This window comes from Mustela nivalis (assembly GCF_964662115.1).
Source record: "Mustela nivalis genome assembly, chromosome: 2".
NCBI lineage: Eukaryota > Metazoa > Chordata > Mammalia > Carnivora > Mustelidae > Mustela > Mustela nivalis.
In genome coordinates, this window is record NC_139021.1 from 87,697,041 (window position 1) to 87,724,611 (window position 27,571).

The 27,571-nt window shown below is 36.4% G+C and overlaps 1 protein-coding gene across 2 annotated transcripts in view; it reads right to left on the reverse strand.

The window, feature by feature from the left end:
* The window catches only part of SNTG1 (syntrophin gamma 1), a 623,364-nt gene that overhangs the window by 205,886 nt on the left and 389,907 nt on the right, over positions 1-27,571 (reverse strand). For both annotated transcript variants that reach the window (XM_082719661.1, XM_082719662.1), the window contains one exon: positions 7,645-7,774. In XM_082719661.1, the coding sequence (XP_082575787.1) occupies positions 7,645-7,774 (130 nt within the window). The remainder of the gene's footprint in view (positions 1-7,644; positions 7,775-27,571) is intronic.

Sequence of the window (27,571 nt, forward strand, 5' to 3'; positions counted from 1 at the left end):
TGCTTCTGGATTGGAAGAATAAATATTGTGAAAATGTCTATGCTACCTAAAACAATCTACACATTTAATGCAATTCCTATCAAAGTACCATCCATCATTTTCAAAGAAATGGAACAAATAATGCTAAAATTTATATGGAACCAGAAAAGACCTCGAATAGCCAAAGGGATATTGAAAAAGAAAGCCAACGTTGGTGGCATCACAATTCCGGACTTCAAGCTCTATTACAAAGCTGTCATCATCAAGACAGCATGGTCCTGGCACAAAAACAGACACATAGATCAATGGAACAGAATAGAGAGCCCAGAAATAGACCCTCAAATCTATGGTCAACTAATCTTCGACAAAGCAGGAAAGAATGTCCAATGGAAAAAAGACAGCCTCTTCAATAAATGGTGCTGGGAAAATTGGACAGCCACATGCAGAAAAACGAAATTGGACCATTTCCTTACACCACACACAAAAATAGACTCAAAATGGATGAAGGACCTCAATGTGCGAAAGGAATCCATCAAAATCCTTGAGGAGAACACAGGCAGCAACCTCTTCGACCTCTGCCGCAGCAACATCTTCCTAGGAACAACGCAAAAGGCAAGGGAGGCAAGGGAAAAAATGAACTATTGGGATTTCATCAAGATCAAAAGCTTTTGCACAGCAAAGGAAACAGTTAACAAAATCAAAAGACAACTGACAGAATGGGAGAAGATATTTGCAAACAACATTTCAGATAAAGGACTAGTGTCCAGAATCTATAAAGAACTTAGCAAACTCAACACCCAAAGAACAAATAATCCAATCAAGAAATGGGCAGAGGACATGAACAGACATTTCTGCAAAGAAGACATCCAGATGGCCAACAGACACATGAAAAAGTGCTCCATATCACTCGGCATCAGGGAAATACAAATCATAACCACAATGAGATATCACCTCACACCAGTCAGAATGGCTAAAATAAACAAGTCAGGAAATGACAGATGCTGGCGAGGATGTGGAGAAAGGGGAACCCTCCTACACTGTTGGTGGGAATGCAAGCTGGTGCAGCCACTCTGGAAAACAGCATGGAGGTTCCTCAGAATGTTGAAAATAGAGCTGCCCTATGACCCAGCAATTGCACTATTGGGTATTTACCCTAAAGATACAAACGTAGTGATCCAAAGGGGCACATGCACCCGAATGTTTATAGCAGCAATGTCCACAATAGCCAAACTATGGAAAGAACCTAGATGTCCATCAACAGATGAATGGATCACGAAGATGTGGTATATATACACAATGGAATACTATGCAGCCATCAAAAGAAATGAAATCTTGCCATTTGCGACAACATGGATGGAACTAGAGCGTATCATGCTTAGCGAAATAAGTCAAGCAGAGAAAGACAACTATCATATGATCTCCCTGATATGAGGAAGTGGTGATGCAACATGGAGGCTTAAGTGGGTAGGAGAAGAATAAAAGAAACAAAATGGGATTGGGAGGGAGACAAACCATAAGTGACTCTTAATCTCACAAAACAAACTGAGGGTTGCTGGGGGGAGGGGGTTTGGGAGAAGAGGGTGGGATTATGGACATTGGGGAGGGTATGTGCTTTGGTGAGTGCTGTGAAGTGTGTAAACCTGGTGATTCACAGACCTGTACCACTGGGGATAAAAATATATGTTTATAAAAAATAAAAAATTAAAAAAAAATCCCTCCAGTATTTCTTGGATTCAATGTTCTTTCTTATGAATTTTCTATACCTTTCTAATTAACTGAAAATGACTTAATTTTTCCAAGGATATTTCCAAGATATCTCAAGATAGGATAGCAATTCTTTTCTTTTAGTAACTGCCTTTTTGCTTACATTTATTTTTATTAAAACTACCGCTTCCAGTTTTAGACAAAAAGAAATAAGCCCCCTGAAGTCCATTTCTCCCTCTGACCCTAACTAAATATAGTGGGCAAAATGCAAAAGGCAACTACAAGAAAAATCTTTAAAGAAAATTATAACTAGGACACTGGGGAGAGAAGTAAAAAATTAAATAACAACTAATAGGATTACAGTGGGTTTCCCGTTTTTGTTGTGCTTTGTTTTTGCTTCCTTTATTTCCCAAAGCTTTCGTGAGATAAAGACAAATTAGATCATGAACAGCAAAACTGAGAAAAGCTCATATTTTTGACCAGAGCCCTGAGAAAGGGGTCCCTGTGAGTCATGGGTTCCTGAAAGGACAGTCATGACATTTTCTTTTTTGGCTCACAACTCTGCTCCAAGGCCAGGCTATCAAACAGCTGCTGTTATGAATGCAGTGGCACTGTGAGCATCTAGAAATCCCAAGAGAAAACCCACCTTTTAGAATAAGAAACTAGGAAGGGGGTCCCATTATTGGGGGGCGGGGGATCCTTACTACTTTCTTTTTTCTCTTTTTCTTCACGTTGTTTTGCCTTGAAAGAGGTTTTAATCATGAGGAAATGTACACCAGTGCAGGAGGCAATAGTTTCAGAGAAGCTCTGACTTTCTGGACAGATCAAAGACAGCTATTCCCTGGGAGCCAAACAGTGGAGGGGAGACCCTAGAGACAAGCAAGTGGGAGAAGGAAATACCCTAACTCCATGGATGAACTGAAAGAAATTCTAGGTCCATTCTCATGAAGTGCATAATAAAGATTTGAAAACTCTGCTGTTATTAGACATACTACCTTGGAAAATAAATCAGAACATAAAGTCTGAATCTAAGTTGTTGTTTGTTTGTCCTATTAGTTTTTGCAGTACACCAATGACTGCCCTCCCACCACTAAAAAAAAAAAAAAAAAAAAAAAAAAAAAATATATATCCACATTAAATTTCTGGAACTTGCAAATGTTTCCTTATGGGGGGGGGGGGAGATCTTTATAAATGCAATTAAGTTAAAGGATCTTGGGGTGAGATTATCTTGGATTATCTGAGTGGGCCCTAAATCCAAAGATGAATGCCTTTATAAGAGACACATAAAGACACATAAAGAAGAACAGGAACACAGAGTGATGTGACCATGGAGGCAGAGATTACAGTGTTGTGGCCCTGAGCCATGGAAGCTAGAAACACTAACAGCTACCAGAAGCTGGAAGAGGAAGGGGGAGATTCTCCTCTGGAGCCTCCAGGTCCAGCCCTGATGACACCTTGATTTGGCACTTCTGCCTTCCAGAACAGTGAAAAAATAGTTATGTCATTTTATGCTACCAAGTTTGCAGTTATTTGTTATAGCAGCTCTAGGAAACAAATGCAGTTCCCTTTTGCTGTGTAACTAACTACAACATTTAGTGACTTACTGAAACATTTTACTATCCTATATTTTCTGTAGTCAGGAATCCAGAGGCGCTAGCTGGGTCCTCTCTCTGGGTTTCTCACCACGTTGTGTTCAGGTCAATTGAAACCACAGTGTCTTCTGAAATTCTGACAGGAAGCACTTGCTTCTCAATTCACTATCCAGCCTGCTCATGAAGGGGAAGGATTGCACAGACGGTGTATACTGGAAGTAGAGAAACTTGTGTCATCTTAGAAACTCACCTATTAAAGTTTGCCAGCTGACCCCTAATTACTCATATTCCTTCTACACGCAAAATACATTTACCCTCCACAATATTTCCCAAGAGTTTCATCCCATTACAGCGTCACTGTATTTTAAGATCTTCAGTTTTTTATATGATTGATCATGGAAATAAAAATTAATAACTTTCTCTAGTTATTTAATCATGGATTTGATAAAATAATAAAGAGCAAAAGAGGGAATTTAAAAGTATTAACTGTTTTTTGTTTTTTGTTTTTTTTTTTTTTACAATTCATGAGTTTTACCTTTACTAATCTATTCATCTACTTTACCCAAAGTAACAGCAAATGCCCACAGTGACCTGGTTTAGCCCTGCTGGAACCCAGCCCAGGAAACTGTAGCCTCTGCCATTCCTTCCTTTCCAATGTGTGAGTATGAGGTTTAAGTAGAATGAATGGGCTTCTGCGCAAGCATGACTTTAAGGCAAGTCCCTGAAGTATCCTCTTCTACTACATACCATTACTAAACGCTCTGTGAATATTTTGAGGTCACCTTGAATATTGCCGAACTGAAATAGTGTTTGTCAAAATATTTTTAACTATTATATTCAATGACCTTCTGGAAAAAGAATGTTTTTAAGATAACAAATACAATGGAAACTCCACATAAAATAGGTATGAAAATCTCCCTATTTAACAGAATTATTACTGTTAGAAATCAGTGATCAAAGAATTAGCAAATGGTTAACATATTACTCAAGTAATTCTAGTATAGAGTTTTTGCTTGTTTTGTTTTGTTTGCTTTCTTTTAACTTTCTATGTATATTTTCCAATTAGTCCAATTACTAAAAAACCATTCATTATTAAATAGTTTCTATAATAAAATTTTAATATCTCTTTTTTCCTTCTAATCATTAGGAGTGCATACATTTTATGTCATTTCAATAATATGATGTTTGTTTTTACTTGTTAATATAATATTTTATATGCATTTCCTAGTTGATCTCATTTTCAAATGTATGTTGATGCATGCTAATCTCAAGTGAAATTTTCTAAGTTATCCATCTCAATGTTTTCATTTTTGCACCTATTAATAGTAGTTAAACTGTTCAGAATTACACTCCCATAAGCCTATGTACCCTCAAAGTATTCACAGATATAGAGGGGAAAAAAAAAACTCCTATAAGCTTCTGCAAAGTATTATTTCTATCTTTTTTAGAATAAAAAAATTAAGAGAACTAGAATAATCTGCCTCTGTAAAAACAAAAACAAAAACAAAAACAAACTCATCCAGCTATTCTCAAACTGTATCATTTCTTTCACCATATGAACCAACCATATCAATTGTATCATCAGGGCAACCACTGTTCCTCAGGGAAGTCAATCTAACTTTCACATATGATTATTATGCCCAGTGACCTTTCAACGTTTATGTAGTGCTATAGGTACGTGGGAATTTGTTGCAATAATAGTCCTTTTGAGTGAGAACTGATTACAAGATGAAAAGGACATGCAGTTAGAATGTAATCTCAAAGGTGTGTAAGAACAACTAGATAACTTTAATACAACAATATTATCATACTAGACCTATGGATTTCTCAGCTTTGGATAAAGAATGCTTTCCTCTCTTGTGGCAAGTACTTATCACAAGGATGAAAAACAAGCAGTAAAATCTGACTTGTTCTTCTCTATGCCTATAAAGAACAGACACATTTGCATCTTCACTTTCTTCCCATATGCTTGTCTTCTGGGGCACAGCATTCTAACTAAACACATTCCAAAGAAACAGTTTTCATGAGAATGTTCCTAGGATATGGGGTCATTGTAAATTTGGATCTGGTAAGAGAAAAATATTGGATTTAAAATCTAACACTCTTTTTTCGATTTAAATAATGTTTTATTTAACTCAAATATTTTAATATGTAATCAGTATAAAAATTATGAACAGGATATTTTACATTCTTTCTTCACAAGATTAAAAAATAATCTTTTGAATCCGATGTATTGTTTACATAGCATATCCACCTCACACTGGTCAGAATGGCTAAAATTCACAGGTCTGAAAATGACAGATGTTGGCAAGGATGCAGAGAAAGGGGAACTCTCTAACAGTTTTGGTAGGAATGCCACCTGGAGCAGCCACTCTGGAAAACAGCATGGAGGTTCCTCAAAAAGCTGAAACTAGAGCTACCTTACGACCCAGGAATTGCACTACTGGATATTTACCCCAAAAGATACAAATGTGATAATCTGAAGGGGCACCTGCACCCCATTGTTTGTAGAAGCAATGTCCACAATAGCCAAACTGTGGAAAGAGCCCAGATGTCCATTAACAGGTGAGTGGATAAAGATGTGGTATAAACACACACACACACACACACACACACACACACACACACACACGACTGAATACTATTCATCTATCAAAAAAAAATCTTGCTATTTGCAACAAAATGGATAGAACTAGAGGGTGTTATGCAAAGCAAAATAAGTCAATCAAAGAATAACATTCTGTTCTTAAAAAAATACTTTTTTTCTCATAAATATAGTTATCTTGGCTCATTGTTTAAGCACTCTAATTACTACATATAATGAAATAGAAAGTCAGTACTTTTATAGTATTTTACCCCTAGAATATCCCTTAGAAATATTTCAGGAATGAGGAAAGTCATGATCCTCAGAGAACACTGTGATTTTGGGGGGTGGGAACAGTCCTAAATTTCTTAATATCTTCATCTTCTGTAACTCCCATATGATGAAACCAAAAGATGGCAAAGATTGGATGCTGTGGGGGTCACTCCTGCACAAGCCAGATATTCTCAGGCCAGGCCTCCTTGTCGGTGATGTCCCTGGGCAAGGCTTGGTGTATTTGTACCCATTTAGACACCATAAAATAAATTTACTTCCCTTCATTAGCACCAAAATGAGAAATAATTTCACACATACCAAATAACCAAAATTTAAAAACACACAATGTTGCTAAGCATTGAAGTTATCTATAGAAAAAGACCTGCAGCCATGGAGTGAAAAACATTTGGCATTCTGAGAAATGCTGAATACTAATGTGTCCATCCCTGTCAGTTGCACTCCCAGGCAATCCCTTCAACATGGACTCAGAAGACACGTTCATGGCCTTGCTCTTTCCTAGATTTCAAAGCAGAATCTGTGCAAAGATTCTTGAATCTGAAGGGTCATTCACATGAGGAGAGTTTTGTATGTTCAGGAGCTTGAGAGTTACATATTTCTGCCTGACCATTTACACAATAGACCTGTGAAATTTCCTTGGGACTGAAATGCGCCAACATGGCATAAAAAGTGTTGTGTCTGAAGGGGCATATTAAGACAAAGGTATGGATGGTATCTAGTATTGTCTTTGAAATAGAATAATCTTTCATTAAGATCAAATAATTTTTAATAATTCATGTCAGCACTCAATGAAGTGATGTTTTTTGTTTTGCATATTTTGGTGGACTATACTTTTAGAAGTAAGGAGAAAGGATTGATTATGTTATGAAAGAATAGTGATAATGAAAAGACAGAGATAATGATGAGATCAGTCAAATGGGGAAAGAAAAGTTGAAGTAGAAAAATAGAGAAAAAGTAGAGAAGCCATTCCTGATAATACAGACATGACTCTAAGAGGCAGTGCATCTACAATGCATCTTCTGACCATTCCGGTGCCAGCAGTATCCCAGGTGAGGCTGTCTGTCTCCATGCTGACTATCACCTTCCCCTTTCACCCCCCTCAAACAGTTCCAGTTGCAATTCTAAAATCACTAAAGGAAAGTCAATGAATCTTGAAATTCAGTACTGCTTGAGTTGAGAATAATTTTATTCTTATATGTATGTATATCTACATATATACATATTTACTTTCACTTATTTAATTTATGCTGATGGTCTATCATGTTTGTGAATGCAAATTTAAATGTGTCAGTATTCTTAAACTGATACTCTAGGCTAAAACTCTCAAGATAAAGTGATTTTCTTTAGGAAAGTATTAGAGAATAGCTTTCATGATGGATATAAATTTACTTTTAGGTAAGCACCAACTAGTTATTATAAAGCTACATATATACTGAAGAAATTTGTCACAGCTGAGAAACTCTATGGCCAGGTATTCCTTGAGTCAGTACTTACATTGTGCTTTGTGAGGTTTGAAATATTAGTTGCTATTGCTTGTAGCCAGTCAACACAGTCTTCAGCAGAGAGGCACTGAATAATCCCACTGCAGACCCCATCCACAGCAATGATTTGAAAAGCATTCTGCCTGCAGATATGTCAGAACAAATCAGATTAAACATCATCTCATTTATCTATTTGCAAGTTGAAATAGTTATCTGTTGAAAGCTTTTACACAATACAAATACAGCTTCAAATTCACATTTGCTTATTTATTTTTATAGATATTTCTGTTTTTAAATGGAACACCAAAGATGAACCCAGAAAACATGTAATTTTGAATTCCTAGAAAATATCTTAAGATTCAGATAAATTTGAAGATTTGAGTTGTAAAATATATGTTACATATATGGAAGTATATCTAAGACATGTTAGAAGGCTTATTTTCCCCGTTTACCATAAAAATATACATAAAAGTGTAGTTATTACTTTCATTGACATCATTTCTTCTTTACATTTCTCTTTTCTTTTTTTTTTAAAGATTTTATTTATTTATCTTAGAGAGACAGAGAGCAACAGAGATAGGGAGAGAGAGAGAGAGAGCATGAGTGGGGTGGAGAGAGCAGAGAAGGGAACACTATGGGGGACTCAATCTGAAAACATTGAGATCATGACCTGAACCAAAGGCATCTGCTTAACCAACTGAGCCTCCCAGGGGCATTTTTTTTTTAAATTTACAATGGAAAAAAGACACACAAACATTAAACATCATATACAAAATTACCTGATGTCATACGCTAGAGCATTTTGTTAATTGTAAACTATCTTCAACCTCAGTTTATCCCTCTTCTTAAAGATGGTTTGAACAAGAATTTCATAGCTCCTCCTCAGCTTTAAATTTTCTCTGAATTTATGTGAATGTTGTGCATTTCAATAACCAAATTTTTCTTTTGGTCAGGGGTGCCTGGATGGCTCAGTGGGTTAAAGCCTCTGCCTTTGGCTAGGTCATGATCCCAGGGTCCTGGGATGGAGCCCACAACAAGCTCTCTGCTCAGCAGGGAGCCTGCTTCCCTTCTTTTCTCTCTGCCTGTCTCTCTGCCTACTTGTAATCTCTGTCTGTGAAATAAATAAATAAAATGTTAAAAAATAAAATAAAATAAAATAAAATAAAATCCATAGCCAGTATAAATATCCTTATGGTCTTCTGTTGATATTTTGTCATTGTTGTAAAGAAAATTAAATGATGTCATCCTAAGTTGCTTACCAAGTGTTATAGAATTCGAACTGGCTCCCTACAGCTTTAACGACTTTTTTTTTTTTTTTTTTTTTGGTATGGAGTTCTTGCATATTTAGATGTGAACTTAATGGACAGCATTGATAAAATTTTCAAAATGAAAGGAAGCCAGCCAAATGGTTTGAGCTTGAGAATTACTGTGTTGTATAACATGACACACTTTGGAAATACACAAACTGTATTTAAATCTCAGCCATTTATGAAGAAACTGAAACTTCTGAAGTTCAGCATTCAAAGGCTTTGTAAATTATATAAACTTATATATTTTTCTTTAATACTTTTTCTGTCTTCTGTATTTTGTAACTAGGTATATGTGGGTAGTAGGCATGATTTCACTTCCTCAAACAAAGAAAGGACATCCCACAGAGCATAGGCCTCGCTCAACTCCAGCACCTGTGTCACCTTGCCTTCCCATGACATAAATCCATATCTTATAAGTGGACACATGCTAAAGCTCTCACTTCAAAGGCACTCTGCTTCTAACTTACCGATATTTTTAGAGAACTCTGCTCTTACACCCTTCACTAACCCCTTTCAACAGATAACTGGGAAGTGTGCAAATATACTTTTTTGTTTTCTCTTAAAAATACATGAAAAGACTTTAGAAAGTACAACTATTGTCTGTCTCTTTGAAGTAGCGTTCTTTTGAATTTGTGACAAGAAAAAAATATGCATAGCATGAAAAGAATATTATAACTTCACATGCCTTTCTTAGCTTTAATTTTGATATTCAGCAGTGGGGAAGACATTTAAAACATCCAGAGAACTCAACCATCCATGGAAAATGAGAACTAATTTGAGTTTAGTAATACACATTTCTTTCTGCTCTCTGATGATCATAACCATTTCTTCATGCCCCATAAATTAAGGCATGTCCTGAACGTATTTGTCCTCTCTGTTTTAAATAAATCATGGCAGCTTCTGATATTTTTAGCTGATTAAAGTTAATAGACTAAGATCAAATCTGCACCCTATGTAATCATGTATGTTACATGGTCTCTAGAAAGAATAATTCTGTGGGACTAATCTTTTATAAATCCAGGCTTACATGTTAACATATATCACTTTTTACATTCCTTTCAACTTTTCAGATTGATTTAATAGAAACTCTTTCATGAATATAAGTGAAATACTTGAACAGTTCCTTTGCTTACATATGACATCTGATCATAAGGATTATAGTCTTGAATAAATGAGAGTATTGGCAAATTGTGACAGGAATTTCCTATATAGGAAAACGAGAATAATCTACTTTACAGATTTAACAAGTATTTATGGAGTAATTTGTGAGATCTAGATAACTTTCACATATCACTGAAGCTCCATGAATAATTTTCCTGTGAATAATCTATTAATATGTAGTCTTAACTGCAATATTTGGGAATGTTTAGTGGACTTATTGCTTCATCAGGCACTTAGGAAAAACTATAGTGCTTTTGCTTTTATTTTTAGCTTTTAGAAAATGTATTTCTCTGACTAGAGATAATCAGGAAAAAAAAACTTTTTCATTTCATCTTATTTGATGGTACACATTTTTAAATCAATAGACTACATTAACTATTTATTTGGTATTGAGAGACATTAAACTTTAACAATATTTTAGTAGTCTAGAGGATACCCAGATAGAATTATGATTTTTAATATACACACATGTGTGCATACACACACACTGAAAAAACAGTTACAATATTAGAATCAAATAAGCTGAAGTTATATCTGCTCAATATTTTTATATTTTCCTGAGGATTCTTAGTCATTGCTCTGGCAATGAAAATTATTCTCAAAAGTTGCTGAATTTTAATGCAGGTTATTTTTAAAATAATTTTAATTTTTTAAATTTTTTTAAATAAAAATTTAATCTTTCTTTGTGTGAGAAATGTTCTGCTAACTATAAAAGTTCATACACGATTTCCAATATAATTTATGCATATATATAAATTTATATATATGTCTTATTAACACCATTTATAATTCATATTTTGATTCATTGCTGATTCTATACCTCATGAAGGCAAATGTAGGAAGATGTTAAATTTGTGAGGAGTGAACAGGAGAAAGCAGAGAGAGACAGCACTTCAAATATGAGGAAAAAGAAGTGCAGACACTAAAATATACCAATTTGGAGGGGCTGGATTGCCACATCCATGAGGAAGAGGGTGGGATATGAGCATGGAAAAGCAGGCAGGCTTGGAGCAGAAGGGCTTTGTATGTCACTAGAGGGGCTCAAAGTCCACAGAGAGAAACCATGGGCCTTTTTATAAAAAACTACCAATGTAACTGGTAAACTATGAGATGATATGGAACTGAAATAAATACATGTTAGAGTGAAAATGAACCAATTAGCTCAAGGTCCTTATAAAGTCATTAGAAAGGGTGTGATTTAATAACAGCATTTTAAAAATGGAATTTGAGGAAGAGAATAGTGTCAAATTACTTCAAAGTTTGGGTTCTTACTGGCGAAGAGCTTAGATGACGATAAGGAAAAGCATTTGGACAGGAGATAGTTAATCAAAACCAAATTATCATGAGCATGTTGGGAGAAATGGGGGCTTTTCGAATTGGACAATGTGCATGTAGGGAGGTGGCAAGTCATGAAGTTGGTGATAAAGTAAAGCCTAATCATTAAGAGTTTTGCAAAGCATGAAAGCATGTTAGAACACTTCTACCCAATCCTTAAAGTCAGGGGGAGCCAATGGAAACATTCAAGAATTGGAATGAAAGGCTCATATTTGTATTTTAGAGAGGTTCTCTGTGGTGGTGAAGAAAATGGGAAAAAATGATAATAAAATGAAGAAGGATATAGGAGGGTATTGCAATAGTCAAGACCGACGAGATCAGAGTTTGTTTAGAGAGAGTGGATTTTTGTGTACTAGTAGAGAACATTGACTCAAGTGGTATTGAAAACAAGCCATTTCCTTGATTTGGTTATTAGTTATTTGGGAAAGTGATAAATGAAAGGGAAAAAAAAGTAAAAGGAACTTAGTGATTTCAGCAGTTTACTCTATTTCTTGTTGAGTTCAAATCACATTCACCAAGTTCAGAATCTTTTCTGCACTGGGCATCCTATCTTGGTTGAATGCTTCATTATAGCTTTTATTAGTCAGGCTCAAAACCTAAAATTTGGTGAGGTACATGGGGAGCTCTTCTGAACTATTTTGTTACCTATTTTCCAAGGTTTAAATTGCCTGTTTGTTTTGTGATTTGAAACACAGTAACTCATCATTCTCTAAATAAGTCCTATAGTTTGATGCAGTTATTTCTGCCCCTCCCTAGTATTCCTTTTGTCTGAAAAGCTCTTCTATCCCACTTCATTTATTATCTGCAAAATTATTGCAAAAATTTTATGTAACTTTCTAACTTTGAATTTTTTTGTGTGTAAAATAAAAAAAGCAACATTTGCCCCCTCACACCTTGCATTTTTAAGGCTTTTTAAAAGAGCAGTTTTAGGGTCACAGCAAAATTGAGGGGAAAGTAAAGAGATTTACAATATACCTCTTGCCTCCACACATGTAGAGCTTCCCCATTATGAACATTCACTAACTAGAGTGGTACATGTGTTACAATTGATGAATCTACATCGACACATCATTAGCACCTAAAGTCCACAGTTTACATTAGGATTCACTCTTAGTGTTCTGTATTCTGTGGGTTTTGACAAATATAGGATATCATGTATCCATCGTTATATCATTCAGAGTATTTTCATTGCCCTAACTATCCTCTCTGCCCAACTTCTTAATTTCTTCCTCTACCTTCCCTTGTATATTCCTACACCTGTAGCCACTGATCTTTTTATTGCCTCTGTTGTTTTGTCTTTTCTAGAATGTCATATGGTTGGAATCATGCAGCATGTAGCTATTTCAGATTGACTTTTTTTCATTTGGTAATATGCATTTACAGTTCTCCCATGTCTATTTATGACTTTATAGCTCATTTCTGTTTAGTTCTGGATAATATTCCATTATCTGGAATATACAGTTTATTTATCCATTCAACTACTTTATTTTATTATTTTTATTAACATATAATATATTATTGTTTTAGGGGTACAGGTCTGTGATTTATCAATCTTACATAATTCACAGCACTCACCATAGCAAATACCCTCCCCAATGTCCATCATCCAATCACCATATCTTTCCCACTCCTGTCTCCTCCAGCAACCCTCATTCTGTTTCCTGGGATTAAAAGTCTCATGGTTTGTCTCCCTCTCTGGTTTTATCTTGTTCCATTTTCCCCTCCCTTCCCCTATGATCCTGTCTTACTTCTAAAATTCCCCACATCAGTGAGATCATATGATAATTATCTTTCTCTGATTGACTTATTTCACTTAGATCCATCCACGTCATTCCAAATGACAAGATTTGGGGGTTTTGATGGCTGCATAATATTCCATTGTATATATATATATACCAGATCTTCTTTATCCATTCATCTGTTGATGGACATCCAGGTTCTTTTCATGGTTTGGCTATTGTGGACATTGCTGCTATAAACATTGGGGTGTGTGTGGCCCTTCAGATCACTATATTTGTATCTTTGGGTAAAAACCCAGTACTACAATTGCTGGGTTTTAGGGTAGCTCTATTTTCAACTTTTTGAGGAACCTGCATGCTGTTTTCCAGAGTGGATGCAACAACTTGCATTCCCACCAACAGTGTAGGAGGGTTCCCTTTTCTCCGCATTCTCCCCAACACCTGTCCTTTCCTGATTTGTTAATTTTAGCCATTCTGATAGTGTGAGGTGGTATCTCACTGTGGTTTCAATTTGTATTTCCCTGATGCTGAGTGATGTGGAGCACTTTTTCATGTGTCTGTTGGCCATTTGGATGTCTTCTTTGCAGAAATATCTGTTTATGTCTTCTGCCCATTTCTTAATTGGATTCTTTCTTCTTAGGGTGTTGCATTTGATAAGTGCATTATCGATTTTGGATATTAGATTTTATCTGATACGTCATTTGCAAATATCTTCTCTCATTCTATCAGTTGTCTTTTGGTTTTGTTGACTGTTTCCTTTGCTGTGTAAAAGTGTTTTGTTTTTTGTTTTTTGTTGTTGTGGTGGTTTTAATCTTAATAAAGTCCAAGTAGTTCATTTTCATGCTTGCTTCCCTTGCCATTGGTGATGTGTCTAAAAAGAAGTTGCTATAGCCTGAGTCACAGAGATTGCTACCTGTGTTCTGCTCAAGGATTTTGATGGAGTCGTGTCTCGCATCGAGGTCATTCATCCATGCCAAGTCCATTTTGTGTGTGTTGTATGGAAATGGTCCACTTTCATTTTTCAGCATGTGGCTGTCCAATTTTCCCAAAACCACTTGTTGAAGAGACTGTATTTTTTCCATTGGACATTCTTTCCTGCTCTGTTGAAGATTAGTTGACCATAGAGTTGAGGGTCTATTTCTGGGCTTTCTTTTCTGTTCCATTGATCTATGTGTCTGTTTTTGTGCCAGTATCATACTGTCTTAATGATCACAGATTTGTAATGGAGCTTGAAGTCTAGAATTGTGATGTCACCAGCTTTGGTTTTCTTTTTTCACCATTCCTCTGGCTATTTGGGGTCTTTTCTGGTTGCACACAAATTTTAGGATTATTTGCTCCATTTCTTTGAAAAACAGTTGATGGTATTTTGATAGGGATCACATTAAATGTTTAGATTGCTCTAGATAACACAGACATTTTCTCAATATTTGTTCTTCCAACCCATAAGCATGGATTTCCATTTCTTTATGTCTTTCTCAATTTCTTTGATGACTATTCCAGAGTTTTGTGGGTGCAGGTTCATTTTCTCTTTAGTTGGATTTATTCCTAGGTATCTTATGGTTTTGTGTACAGTTATAAATAGGATTGACTCCTTAATTTCTCTTTCTTCTGTCATGTTAGTGTATAGAAATGCAACTGATTTCTGTGTATTGATTTTGTATCCTGACACTTTACTGAATTCCTGTATGAGTTCTAGCAGTTTTGGAGTGGAGTCTTTTGGATTTTCCACATAAAGTATCATCTCATCTGCAAACACTGACAATTTGACTCCTTCTTTGTTTACTTGGATGCCTTTTATTTCATTTTGTTGTCTGATTGCTGAGGCTAGGACTTATAGTACTATGTTGAATAGCAGTGGTGATAGTGGACATCGCTGCCATGTTCCTGACCTTAGGGGAAAAGCTCTGTTTTTCCTCATTAAGGATGATATTTGCTGTGGGATACTCATAGATGGCTTTTATGATATTGAAGTATATACCTTCTATCCTTATACTGTGAAGAGTTTTGATCAAGAAAGGATGTTTTACTTTATCAAATGTCTTTCCTCCGTATATTGAGAGTATTTTATGATCCTTGAACTTTATTTTATTAATGTATTGTATCACACTGATTGATTTGTGTATGCTGAACGAAACTTCCATTGCAGGAATATAACCCACTTGGTTGTGGTGAATAATCCCTTTAATGTACTGTTGAATCCTACTGGATAGTATTTTGGTGAAAATTTTTGCATCCATGTTTAACAGGGATATTGGTTTGTAATTCTCCTTTTTGATGAGGTCTTTGCTGATTTGGGGATCAAGATAATGCTGGCCTCATAGAATGAGTTTAGAAGTTTTCCTTCTATTTCTATTTTTTGGAACAGTTTCAGGAGAATTGGTATTAATACTTCTTTAAATGTTTGGTAGAATTCCCCTGGAAAGACATCTGACCCTGGATTCATGTTTGTTGGGGGATTTTTGATGACTGTTTCAGTTTTCTTACTGGTTATAGGTCTGTTCAGGTTTTCTCTTTCTTCTTGGTTCAGTTTTGGTCATTAATACATCTCTAGGAATACATCCATTTCTTCCAGATTGTCTAATTTGCTGGCATATAGTTATCATTCATAATATGTTCTTATAATTGTTTGTATTTCTTTGGTGTCTTCTCTTTCATTCATGATTTTATTACTTGGGTCTTTCTCCTTTTCTATAAGTCTGACCAGGGGTTTATAAATCTAATTAATTCCTTCAAAGAACAAGCTCCTAGTTTCATTGTTCTGTTGTACTGTTCTTTTGGTTTCTATTTCATTAATTTCTGCTCTGGTCTTTATTATTTCTCTTTTCCTGGGTTTAGGCTTTATTTGCTGTTCTTTCTCAAGTTGCTTTAGGTATAAGGTTAGAATGTGTATTTAAAACCTTTCTTGTTTCTTGAGAAAGGTTTGTATTTCTATATACTTTTCTTCTAGGACTGCCTTTGCTACATCTCAAAGATTTTGAACAGTTCTCATTTTCACTAGTTTTAATGATTTTTTTAAATTTATTTATTTAACAAACAGAGATCACAAGTAGGCAGAGAGGTAGGCAGAGAGAGAGGAAGGGAAGCAGGCTCCCTGCTGAGCAGAGAGCTCAATGTGGGGCTCGATCCCAGGACCCTGGGATCATAACCTGAGCTGAAGGCAGAGGCTTCAACCTACTGAGCCACCCAGGCGCCCCTTTTCATGATTTTTTTTTATACTCTCCTTAATTCCTGGCTGACCCATTCATTCTTTAGGAGGATGCTGTTTAGCCTCCATGTGTTTGAGTTCTTTCCAACTTTCCTCTTGTGGCTGAGTTCTAATTTCAAAGCATTTTGCTCTGAAAACATGCAGGGAATGAACCCAATCTTTTGGTACCAGTTGAGACCTGATTTGTGCCCTAGGAGGTGATCTATTATGGAGAATGTTCCATGTGCACAAGAGAGGAATGTGTATTCTGTTGCTCTGAGATAGAATGTTCTAAATATATCCGTGATGTCCATCTGGTCCAGTGTGTCACTTAAAGCCTTTATTTCCTTGTTGATCTTTTGCTTAGATGATCTGTCCATTTCAGTGAGGTGGGTGTTAATGTCCCCTACAATTATTATTATTATGGTATTATTGTTGCTGTTTGTCTTTGATTTTGTTATTAATTGGTTTCGGCACAAGGCTGCAGAGACAAGTAGAAGCTTCAAGCAAACCCTAGGCAGTGGCTGGGGATGTGCTCTGCCTGTGGGGGGGTTGCAGAGTTTGGAGAGGGGGCGTCTGTGTGTTCTGGACCACACAGCAGGGAGTGGACTGAGGCTTCCCTCTGAGAGAGAAGTCTGGATGCAGTTTGCTTTCTGCTAAACCTTGAAAAGCCACAAAAAGCTGCCAAAGAAAAAAACAAACAAACAAACAAAAACCTCCAGAGAACAAAAGCCTGAAAATCTGGTTTCCAGAGAGCCCAGCCCCTTGATGGGGGCAGGAGGGCTCAACCCAAGCAAGACTGCTTGAAAAAAAAGAAAAACATGGCAGGGCCTTCCCCAGAAAGCCAGCCAAAAGAAGGAGAGGACAACCACCACAGGGTCTCCATACTGTAAAACCCCAATGTCAGGGGAAAACAAGATATTCCCCTCCTGGTATTGCCCTAAAACCTGTATATTTCATAGATACAACTTTTATTTTTAAGTAATTCTCACTATTCTTGTTCTGTTTAATTTTTTAACCTATTTACTATTGCAATTAGAAGTTTAATACAACTTATTCCATAATAACCTTTTAACTTGAACTTTTTTTCATACAGATATCTGTTTTTCTTTTTCTTTTCTATTTTAGTATACATATAGATAAAAGCTTCAAGGTAATCCTCTTCCCCTAGTCAAGACTACCCCTGTATATAAAACAGTTTTAATCTCTCTTTATCTCTGGAAAGTTGAGACCTTTAACAAAGTTATCAAGATGCACCAGGAAGAATTAAAATAACCTTCCTGCCCACACTGAGGATTTATAACCACCCTCCCACATTTTTCTTGTCAGTGTCTCTGTGTGTTTGTTTTTATTCTGGTATTATATAAATCTTACACATGGGGTTCATTTTGGCTGGTTTCTTTCTTTTTCTCGTCTTTTACTTTTGTCGGTCTTTTTGTTTGTCCGTTTTGTTTGTATACCTTATAAATCTTACTTTGGGGGCCCATTCTGGCTAGGTTCTCTCTCTCTCTCTCTCTCTCCTGTCTCTCTCTTTTTCTCTTCCTTTTTTCTTTCTTTTTGGTGGTGTCTTCCAATTGCTCAGAAGTGTTCCAGGGTGCACATTGCCTGAATCACAGTTGATATATTCACTTATACATCCCCTCAACCACCTCTCACCAAAATTACTAGGAGGAGGAATGCTCCAGGGACAAAAAAATTCAGAGATTGTGCCCTCTCCATCAGAGCTCTTGTATATGGACAAAAACAGCATGTTGCAAAGGGAATTCAGGGAAACAATTATCTAGGCAATGGCTAGGTTAGAGAAAACCATTAATGACAACATGGAATCAATTAGGGCAGAAATGAAAGCCACCCAGGAAGAAGTTAAAAATGCTATCAATGAGATCCAATCTAATCTAAATTCTCTAACAGCTAAGGTAACCAAGGCAGAAGATAGAATAGAGATCTACAGGACAAAATGGTAGAGAACAAGGATCAGGAGGAGGCCTGGAACAAATAGCTTAGAAGCCATAAAAACAGAATTATGGAAACAAATGATGCCATGAAATGTTCCAGTGTCAGAATTCTTGGGATCCCTGAGGGAGAGGAGAAGGAAAGAAGACTAGAAGACATAGTTGAACAAATTCTCCATGAAAAATTTCCCAATCTGGGGAATGGAAGCAGTGTTCGTGTACTTGAGGCAGAAAGGCTTCCCCCCAAGATCATAGAATCTAGAAAGACCTCGAGACACCTGATTGTGAAACTCATAAGTCATAATTTCAGCAGCTAGGGGGAAGAGATTTCTTATGTACAGAGGAAGGTCCATCAGAATAGCTTCAGACCTGTCCACAGAAACCTGGCAAGCCAGAAGGGGCTGGCAAGACATATTTAGGGCACTAAATGAGAAGAACATGAAGCCAAGAATACTTTATCCAGCAAGACTGACATTCAAAATGGATGGAGAGATAAAGAGCTTCCAGTACCAGCAAGGTTTAAAAGAGTATGTGACCACTAAGCTGGCACTACAAGAAATATTAAGGGGGTGGGGGTGTCTATAAAAGAAGAAAGAATCCAAAAGTGACATAGAACAGAAATTTACAGAGAAAATCTATAAAAACAGGACTTCACAGAAAACATGATGTCAATAGAAATGTATATTTCAATAAACACTCTCAACATGTTTATTTTTATGCTCATAAAACAGCACAGGGTAGCAGATTGGATAAAATGACAGGATCTGTCCATATGTTGTCTACAAGAGACCCATTTGGAAACTAAGGATACATCCATACTGAAAATGAAGTGATGGAGAAGCATCTTTCATGCCAATGGGCCTCAAAAGAAAGCTGGGATAGCAATTCTCATATCAGATAAATTAGATTTTAAACTAAAGACTGTAGTCAGAGATATAGAAGGACACTTATCATTCTTAAAGGGTCTATCCACCAAGAAGATCTAACAATTGTAAATAGTTATGCCTCCAATATGGGAGCAGCCAACTACATAAGCCAACTGTTAATCAAGATAAAGAGTCATATTGATATGAATACATTAATATTAGGGGATCTTAACACACCACTCTCAGTAATAGATCATCCACGCAGAAAATTACAATAAAGAAACAAGAGCACTGAATGACACATTTGGCCTTATTAACTGGTTAGACCTTATTAACTGGTTTATAAAGTTGGCTGTTCCCATGTTAGGGGCATAGATATTTAAAATTGTTAGATCTTCTTATTGGACAGAGCCTTTAAGTATGATATAGTGTCCTTCCTCATCTCTTATTATAGTCCTTGGCTTAAAATCTAATTTGTCTGATATAAGGATTACCACCCCAGCTTTCTTTTGATGCCCATTAGCATGGTAAAATGTTTTCCACTCCCTCACTTTAAATCTGGAGGTGTCATTGGGTCTAAAATGAGTCATTTGCAAACAGCATATCATTGGGTCTTTTTTTTTTAATCCATTCTGATACCTGTATCTTTTAATTGAGGCAATTAGCCCATTTACATTCAAGGTAACTAATGAAAGATATGAACTTAGTGCCATTGTATTGTCTGTAAGTTAACTGTTGCTGTATATTGTCTCCATTCCTTTCTGGTCTATGTTACTTTTAAGCTCTCTCTTTGTTTTTTGTTTTTGTTTTTGTTTTTTTGTTTTGTTTTTTAATTTATTTGACAGAGAGGGATCACAACTAAGCAGAGAGGCAGGCAGAGAGAAAGGGGGAAGCAGGATCCCTGCTGGGCAGAGAGCTCAATGTGGGGCTCGATCCCACGGCCCTGAGATCATGACCTGAGCTGAAGGCAGAGGCTTAACCCACTAAGCCACCCAGTCATCCCTCTCTCTTTGTTTAGAGGACCCCTTTCAATATTTCTTGTAGGGCTGGTTTGGTGTTTGCAAATTCTTTTAGTTTTTATTGTCCTGGAAGCTTTTTATTTCTCCTATTTTCAAGGACAATCTAGTTGGATATAGTATTCTTGGCTGCATATTTTTCTCATTTAGTGCTCTGAGTATATCATGCTTGTCCTCCTGGCCTGCCAGATCTCTGTGGATAGGTCTGTTGCCAGTCTAATATTTCTACCATTGTAGATTATAGACCTCTTGTCCTGAAATGCTTTCAAGATTTTCTCTTTGTCTCTGTGACTTGTAAGATTTGCTATTAGATGATGGGATGTTGACCTATTTTTATTGATTTTGGGGGTGGGGATTCTCTGTGCATCCTAGATTTTGATGTTTATTTACTTCCCCAAGTTGGGGAAACTCTTTGCTGTAATTTGCTCCAATATACTTTCCACTCTTCTCTCTCCTTCTTCTGGGATTCCAATTATTCTAACATTGTTTCATCTTATGGTATCACTTATCTCTCAAATTCTCTCCTTGTGAGCCTAGTAGTTGTTCATCTCTCTTTTTCTCAGAGTCTTTATTCTCCATCATTTGGTCTTCTATATCACTAATTTTTCTCTTCTGTTTCTTTTATCTTAGCAGTAAGAGTCTCCATTTTTTATTGTACCTCATTTTTTTAATAGCTTTTTTTAATTTTAACTTCGACTTGGTTAGATTTTAGCTCTTTTATTTCTCCAGAAAGGGATTTTATTTCTCCAGAAAGGGATTCTATAGTAGCTTGTATGCTTTTTTCAAGCCCAGCCTGAATCTTTATGATCATGATTCTGAACTCTATTTCTGATATCTTACAAAAGTCCATATTGATTAGGTCCCTAGCAGTAAGTACTGCCTCTTGTACTTTTTTTTTGAGATGAGTTTTCTGGTTCATCATTTTGTCCGAAGAAGAATAGATGAATGAGAGAACAAAATTCTAAAAGGGTAACAACAACCCCAGAAAAATATACATGAAACAAATCAGAAGATATCAGAAAAGAAAAGAAAGGAAAAAAAGAATGATCATGCTGGTGAATAGAACAGAGCCACACATGTGATTTTGGGTGTATTTTGGTCTAAGAAAAAACAGCTTCCTAAAATTTTGAAGAAAGGAAAACTGATATATATACAAAAAATAGGGATAAATATGATGAAGTGATGGAATATGAGTGTAAGAGTGGAAATTAAAGAAGATTTTAAAAAAGGAATTGATAAGATAAGAATGGTTGAAAAAAGTAAGAAAAAAGAGGAGAGAATGTCATCAAGGGGAGACTAGAACAAAACCATACACTAGGTTTAGGGTATATTTTGGGCTATTAGAAAAAACTATATCCCAAAATTTTAAAGAAATAAAAACATACACACACACACACACACACACACACACACACACACACACACACAAATAGGGCTAAATAAAATGAAGGAATAGAATATGACTATAAAAATGAAAATTAAAGAATTTTGGGGGGCACCTAGTTGGCTCAGTTGGTTAAGTGGCTGCCTTTGGCTCAGGTCATGATTCCAGGGTCCTGGGATCAAGTCTTGCATTGGGCTCCCTGCTCAGCAAAGAGCCTGCTTCTCTCTCTCCCTCTGCCTTCTCTCTCTCCCTCTCCCTACTGTTCTGCTTACTTGTGTTCCCTATTTCTGTCAAATAAATAAATAAAAATCTTTTTTAAAAAATTTAAAGGTACTGATAAGATGTTGGTTAAAATAGGAAAGAGGAAAAAATTTTTAAAAGTTGAAATAGAAAAAAAATTTAGAAATTTAACTTTGAAAGACTAAAAATCATGGGGGAAGAAAGCCATGAATTCTACATGCTATTCCCCTAGTGTTGGAGTTTTGTGGTTCTCAATGATTAGTAAACATGGTCTTGGCTGGATGTTCTTGCTGATCTTCTGGGGGAGGGGTCTGTTGCAATGATTCTCAAGTGTCTTTGTCTAAGGTGGAATTACACCACCCTTGCCAGGGGCCAAACTAAGTAATCTGCTTGGCTTTGTTCTCTGTAACTTTTGTTCCCTGAAAGCTTCCCATACACCTTTGGGGGATGAGAATGAAAATGGTGGCCTCTCAATATCCAGCCCCAGAGGAACCAAGAGCTCAGGGCCCCTCTCTTTAGTGAGCCCTCAGAGAAAAGCCGTTAATCATTCCTATCTCCCTGGTCTCTGGCTGCACTCTGAGCTCACCCAGCCTGTGACTGATCATATCTATCTCTAGCACATGCCCTCCTTGAAGTCTCCAAACCCAGCAGATTCCTGAAGCATGCTCCTACACCACTCCTCCTGTGGAGAAAGGATCTGCCACTTGTGGGGTCCCTGCTTGAAGAGTAGTGGTCAATTGTGCCTTGGATCATGATTTATAGAAACCTGAGCCTAGAGCCCATTCCTCGGCTACATTTTTGCAGCTGGCTTCCCCACTCCAATACCTGGGAGGTTTGTCACACTCAGGGCCCCCAGTCTTTCTGTGACCCTGAGGGTCCTGAGACCACATTGTCCCAGCAAAGATTTCACCATCCCTCCCCCCAATCCACTTACCCACTGGAGTGAGTTTCCTTTGTGGAACAGACTTCTAAAAATTGTGGTTTTTGCTTCGTGATTCTATCACTGGCCAGTGCTAGCTGACAGAGGCTCCCTCCCTCACCTCCCCCACTGCCATTGTCTATCTTCCTGTATATTGCCTCAGATTCACTTTCCACACTTCTTACCTTCCAGAAAGTGGTTACTTTTCTGTTCACAGAATTGATGCTATTCTTTTCTTTGATCTCCTGTTGAGTTTGTAGGTGTTCAGAATTGTTTGAAAACTATCTAGCTGAATTCCTGAGACCAGAAAAAATTCATATCTCTGCCATCTTGTTCCTCCATTCAGCTATTTTTTTAAGATTTTATTTATTTACTGGTGAGAGATAGAGAATCCACAGGCAGGAGGAACAGCAGGCAAAAGGATAAGCAGGCTCCCTGCAGAGCAAAAGTACAATGCTGTACTCGATCCCAGAACCCTGGGATCATGACCTGAACCAAAGGCAGACCCTTAACTGACTAACACACCCTGCTGTCCTTATCCATTCAACTATTGAAATAGCTTTTGTATTTATGAATAAAGCTTCTATAAACAACTGTGTACAGGTTTTTTATGGATGTAAGTTTTATCTCCTTTGGGTAAATACCAAAAAATGTGGTTACTGGATCACATGATAGGTGTTATGTTTAGTTTTTTTTTTTTTTTAAAGATTTTATTTATTTATTTGAGAGAGAGAGAGCATGAACGAGGAGAAGGTCAGAGAGAGAAGCAGACTCCCCATGGAGCTGGGAGTCCGATGTGGGACTCGATCCCGGGACTCCAGGATCATGACCTGAGCCGAAGGCAGTCGTCCAACCAACTGAGCCACCCAGGCGTCCCTGTATGTTTAGTTTTTTAAGAAACTTCCAGATGACTTCCAAAGTGTCTGGAACAAGTGTCTCAATTCTCATTGCCAATAAATTAGAATTCTGAGTTTCCCATATCCTCCTAGGTATTCAGTATTCTCACTGTCCTTAGTTTTGGTCACTTAAATAGGTATGCTGGTATCCTATTGGTGTTTTAATTTGCATTTCCCTGGTAATATATGATGTGGGGCATCTTTTTATACATTTACTTCCTTGGTGAGGTTTCTATTAAAGTTTCAAACCTATTTTTTTTTTTATTTTTTTTTTGGTTGGGTTGTTTATTTTCTTATTGTCCGGTTCTAGAGCTTCAACTCTCTTTATTTTCTTTCTTTTTTACCTTTTGTTGGGGGGGGGGGGCTGGAGCAGGAGATAACAGTCCTTTATCAGATGTCTTTTGCAAGTGTTTTCCCCCAATCCATAACTTATCTTCTCATTCTACTGACATTTTATTTTGTAGAACATAAATTATTAATTTTAATGGAATCTAGCTTATCAAGTTATTCTTTCAGCTCATGCATTCAATGTTGTATCTAAAAATCATCACTACACTCAAGATTATACAAGTTCTTATCAATGTAATCTTTTTGAAATTTTATAATTCTGTGTTTTACATTTAGGTCTCTGATCTATTTGGGGTTAATTTTGAGGAAGGGTGTAAGGTGTGGGTCTAGATTCATTATTTTGCATGTGGATGTCCAGTTGTTCCAGCACCATTTGCTGAAAAGACTCTTTTCTCCATTGTATTGTCTTGGCTTCTTTTTCAACTTCAGTTGACTGTATTTATGGGAGTCTATTTCTGGGCTCTCTATTATGTCCCATTGATCTGTTTATCTATTATTTTTCATTACCACACTGTCTTGATTATTGCAGCTTTTGCTGTCTTAAAGTCAGGTAGTATCAGTCCTCTAAATATTCTTGTTCTTAAATTTTGTGTTGGCTATTCTGCCTCTTCTACCTCTTCCAAAAAAAAAAAAAAATCACAAAATAACTTGCTAGTATCTTAAAGGGTTTATGGCACTTTCTCCCTTAACCCCATAAGATGGTGTAATGGAGAGGAAATGACTGCAAATTGATCCTCAAGCTAGAATGAGGCTATTGGAGGCTCCTCACCACCTGCCCTGTCCTTAGAATATACATTTTGCTTACCATTTCCACAGTAGGAGCTTTCCTAAGGACATTAAGGTGTTGTTGAAACCATCTGGATAGCATAAGTGACTGAACCCAATTAAGGCTTCTGTATCAACTTAAAGATTCTTTTTTTGTTTTTTTTTTAAGATTTTATTTATTTATTTGACAGAGGAGGAGAGATCATAAGTAGGCAGAGAGGCAGGCAGAGAGAGTGAATGAAGCAGGCTCCCTGCTGAACAGAGAGCCCAATACAGGGAGCCCAATATGGGTCTCCTTATCAGAACCCTGAGATCATGACCTGGGCCAAAGGCAGAGGCTTAACCCACTGAGCCACCCAGGCGTCCCTTAAAGATTCTTTTGGGTGGGTGCAGAGATCTATTCATTTTGCAGTCACCCAAGACAAACCACATAAGGAAGTTCCTTTGCTTATTAAACCTGTCACCTACCAATCTGGAGGGTTCTGCCCCTTTCTTAGATATTTCCTTGCCCTAACATGAATGAGGGGGCCAGTTTGCAAACCAACAGGTGAAGAGGTGGAGTATATATGGATATTGTGCTATACAAAGCAACACATGTATGGCTTGTGAGTAGGAGAAATCAAGTAGAATCTTAATGTTATTTAGTTGAATATTTTTTTGAAAGTTATTGGTTGTTCTTGGTTTACATGAAGGAGAGTCCTTGTGGACCTGTCGACCTATCACAGAAAATGAAAAAAGTCCATCAGTTCAATCACTCTGGATCTGTATAGGACCACAAGTAACAAGTGATCAATGGAATAGCAAGAATAATGGAATAGCAAGAATAAACCAAGCAGGAAGCTGTTTTTCCTCTAGCTTCTCTGGCATTGACTCCTTTCCCTCAATTAGTAACCATGGCCTGACCATGATATGCCTTGAATTCCCTATCCTTCTTTCCCCCCCATTACATTAGCATAGCTACATAGTTTCCCTTTCTTTACTGTCAATATTCTTCTTGATCTTTTTCTAAAGGTTTTGTTTACTTATTTTAGAGAGAGAGAGAGAATGGGTAGGAGCAACAGGAGGAGAGAGAAAATCTCAAGCAGACTCCCCACTGAGCTCAAGATAACAGGTGCCCCTGTCAATATTCTTCTTATAAACAACTGGTTTTCCATTCAGTTAACTCCAAAAAATCATTCCATCTTAAGTCACTCCAAAATTAATGAGTTTCTGATCCTTTCAGTATTTCTTTTTTATAGTTGATAAAATCAACAACTTTCTTCACCTTAAAACACTATTTATAATAGATCCTGTTTTTATAGCATTATAATCAACCTTTTCTCCATACCTATTTACTTCTTTTCTATTTCATATTATCACCTGTTTTCCTTCCTCCTGAGATGTCTTTAACTATACATTTCTAAAAAGTCCCATCCTTCAATGAGCAACTATGAATTGAGTATTTCTGATTCATATTTGTCCCCAGCATTAGAATTTATTTTACAAAATTCTTGCATGCTTAAATAAGCATAAATCTCTCAATCAGCACCCTTGCTCTCTTCCAGTGCTAAACTTCATCTATAGGTGCCTACAAAAACAAAAACACCAACTCATATGTCTTCACCTCAGGAGAAAAAGGCTGAGCACTCTTGGAAAGACACTAGGGATTCTGCTGCCATTGGAATTTTCTAAAAGCAATAGTGCAAATCAGTAGATTTTATTACAATACTATTGATTTTCCTACTGTTTGAAAAGCATCCAGTAGGTGATGCTCCTACTAAAAAACAAAGTGATGGAATGTGTCCTCATTAAAACTAATTTAATAAGCATTTATTGAGCATTTGTGAGCCATGAGGCATGCTCAGTATTGAATGTATGAAGATACATACTACCTTTCTAAAATTCAAATACACACACACACACACACACACACATAACATTATATAAATTCAATATACTCTTTTCATATAGGGAAAATTAAGTTTAGCAATTTAAATGTATCCAAAGTTCCCACAATCTCTACTTCCCATTCCCATTCTAACATTCCAACACTACAATGCTCTACAATATTGACACTTCAGAATTGAAATCTGATATATATTTGTAAATCCAGGTCATTACCATAGATGAACATAAACTGTCTTATCACTGATAAAAAATATTGTGATATTTTTAATTCATACCTAGACAATAGTATATGACAGCAACCAAGAGGTATTTTATCACTGAAGTTAAAATTATGGACCTTGGGAAATCCAGCCAACAAATAATATCCTAGGTTTTGAACCAACATAAATAATTTCCTATGTTTATCATCCTGAGCTAGTAATTTAACCTTTTATTTATTTTTTTTTCTCCTCACTGTTGCAACTGCCACTGGCCTGTAAGTTCCTTCAAAGAAAGAACCAAACACAACACCTCCTACTTACAGACATTAAATCAATATTTATTGAGTGAATGAATGAACAATAAATTAGCTCTTGGATATGAATTGCTGTGAAATCCACTCTGAATAGTGCTATGTTTATAACTGCTTATTACTGTAATATTTATTGAGTGTAATTAATTCAATTGCTAAAAGCTGTTGATGTATTGCAGCACCATAAAAATAAAAATGTAGAGAGTCATCTGGACTCAACCAATTTATTTTTCCTCATAAACTGTTTTAGCTAAAGGATTCTATATCATGTATCTGTGTGAATTTTTCTGAAGTAAAAACAAAACAAATATATGCACTTAAAAATATATATTGGTAATAGAAATATTAAGAGACTTTTTAAAGCAGAAGAAAAATAAACCCAAAATAATGAAACAAAGAAAAACAGAAAGGTTAAAGATAGGATACA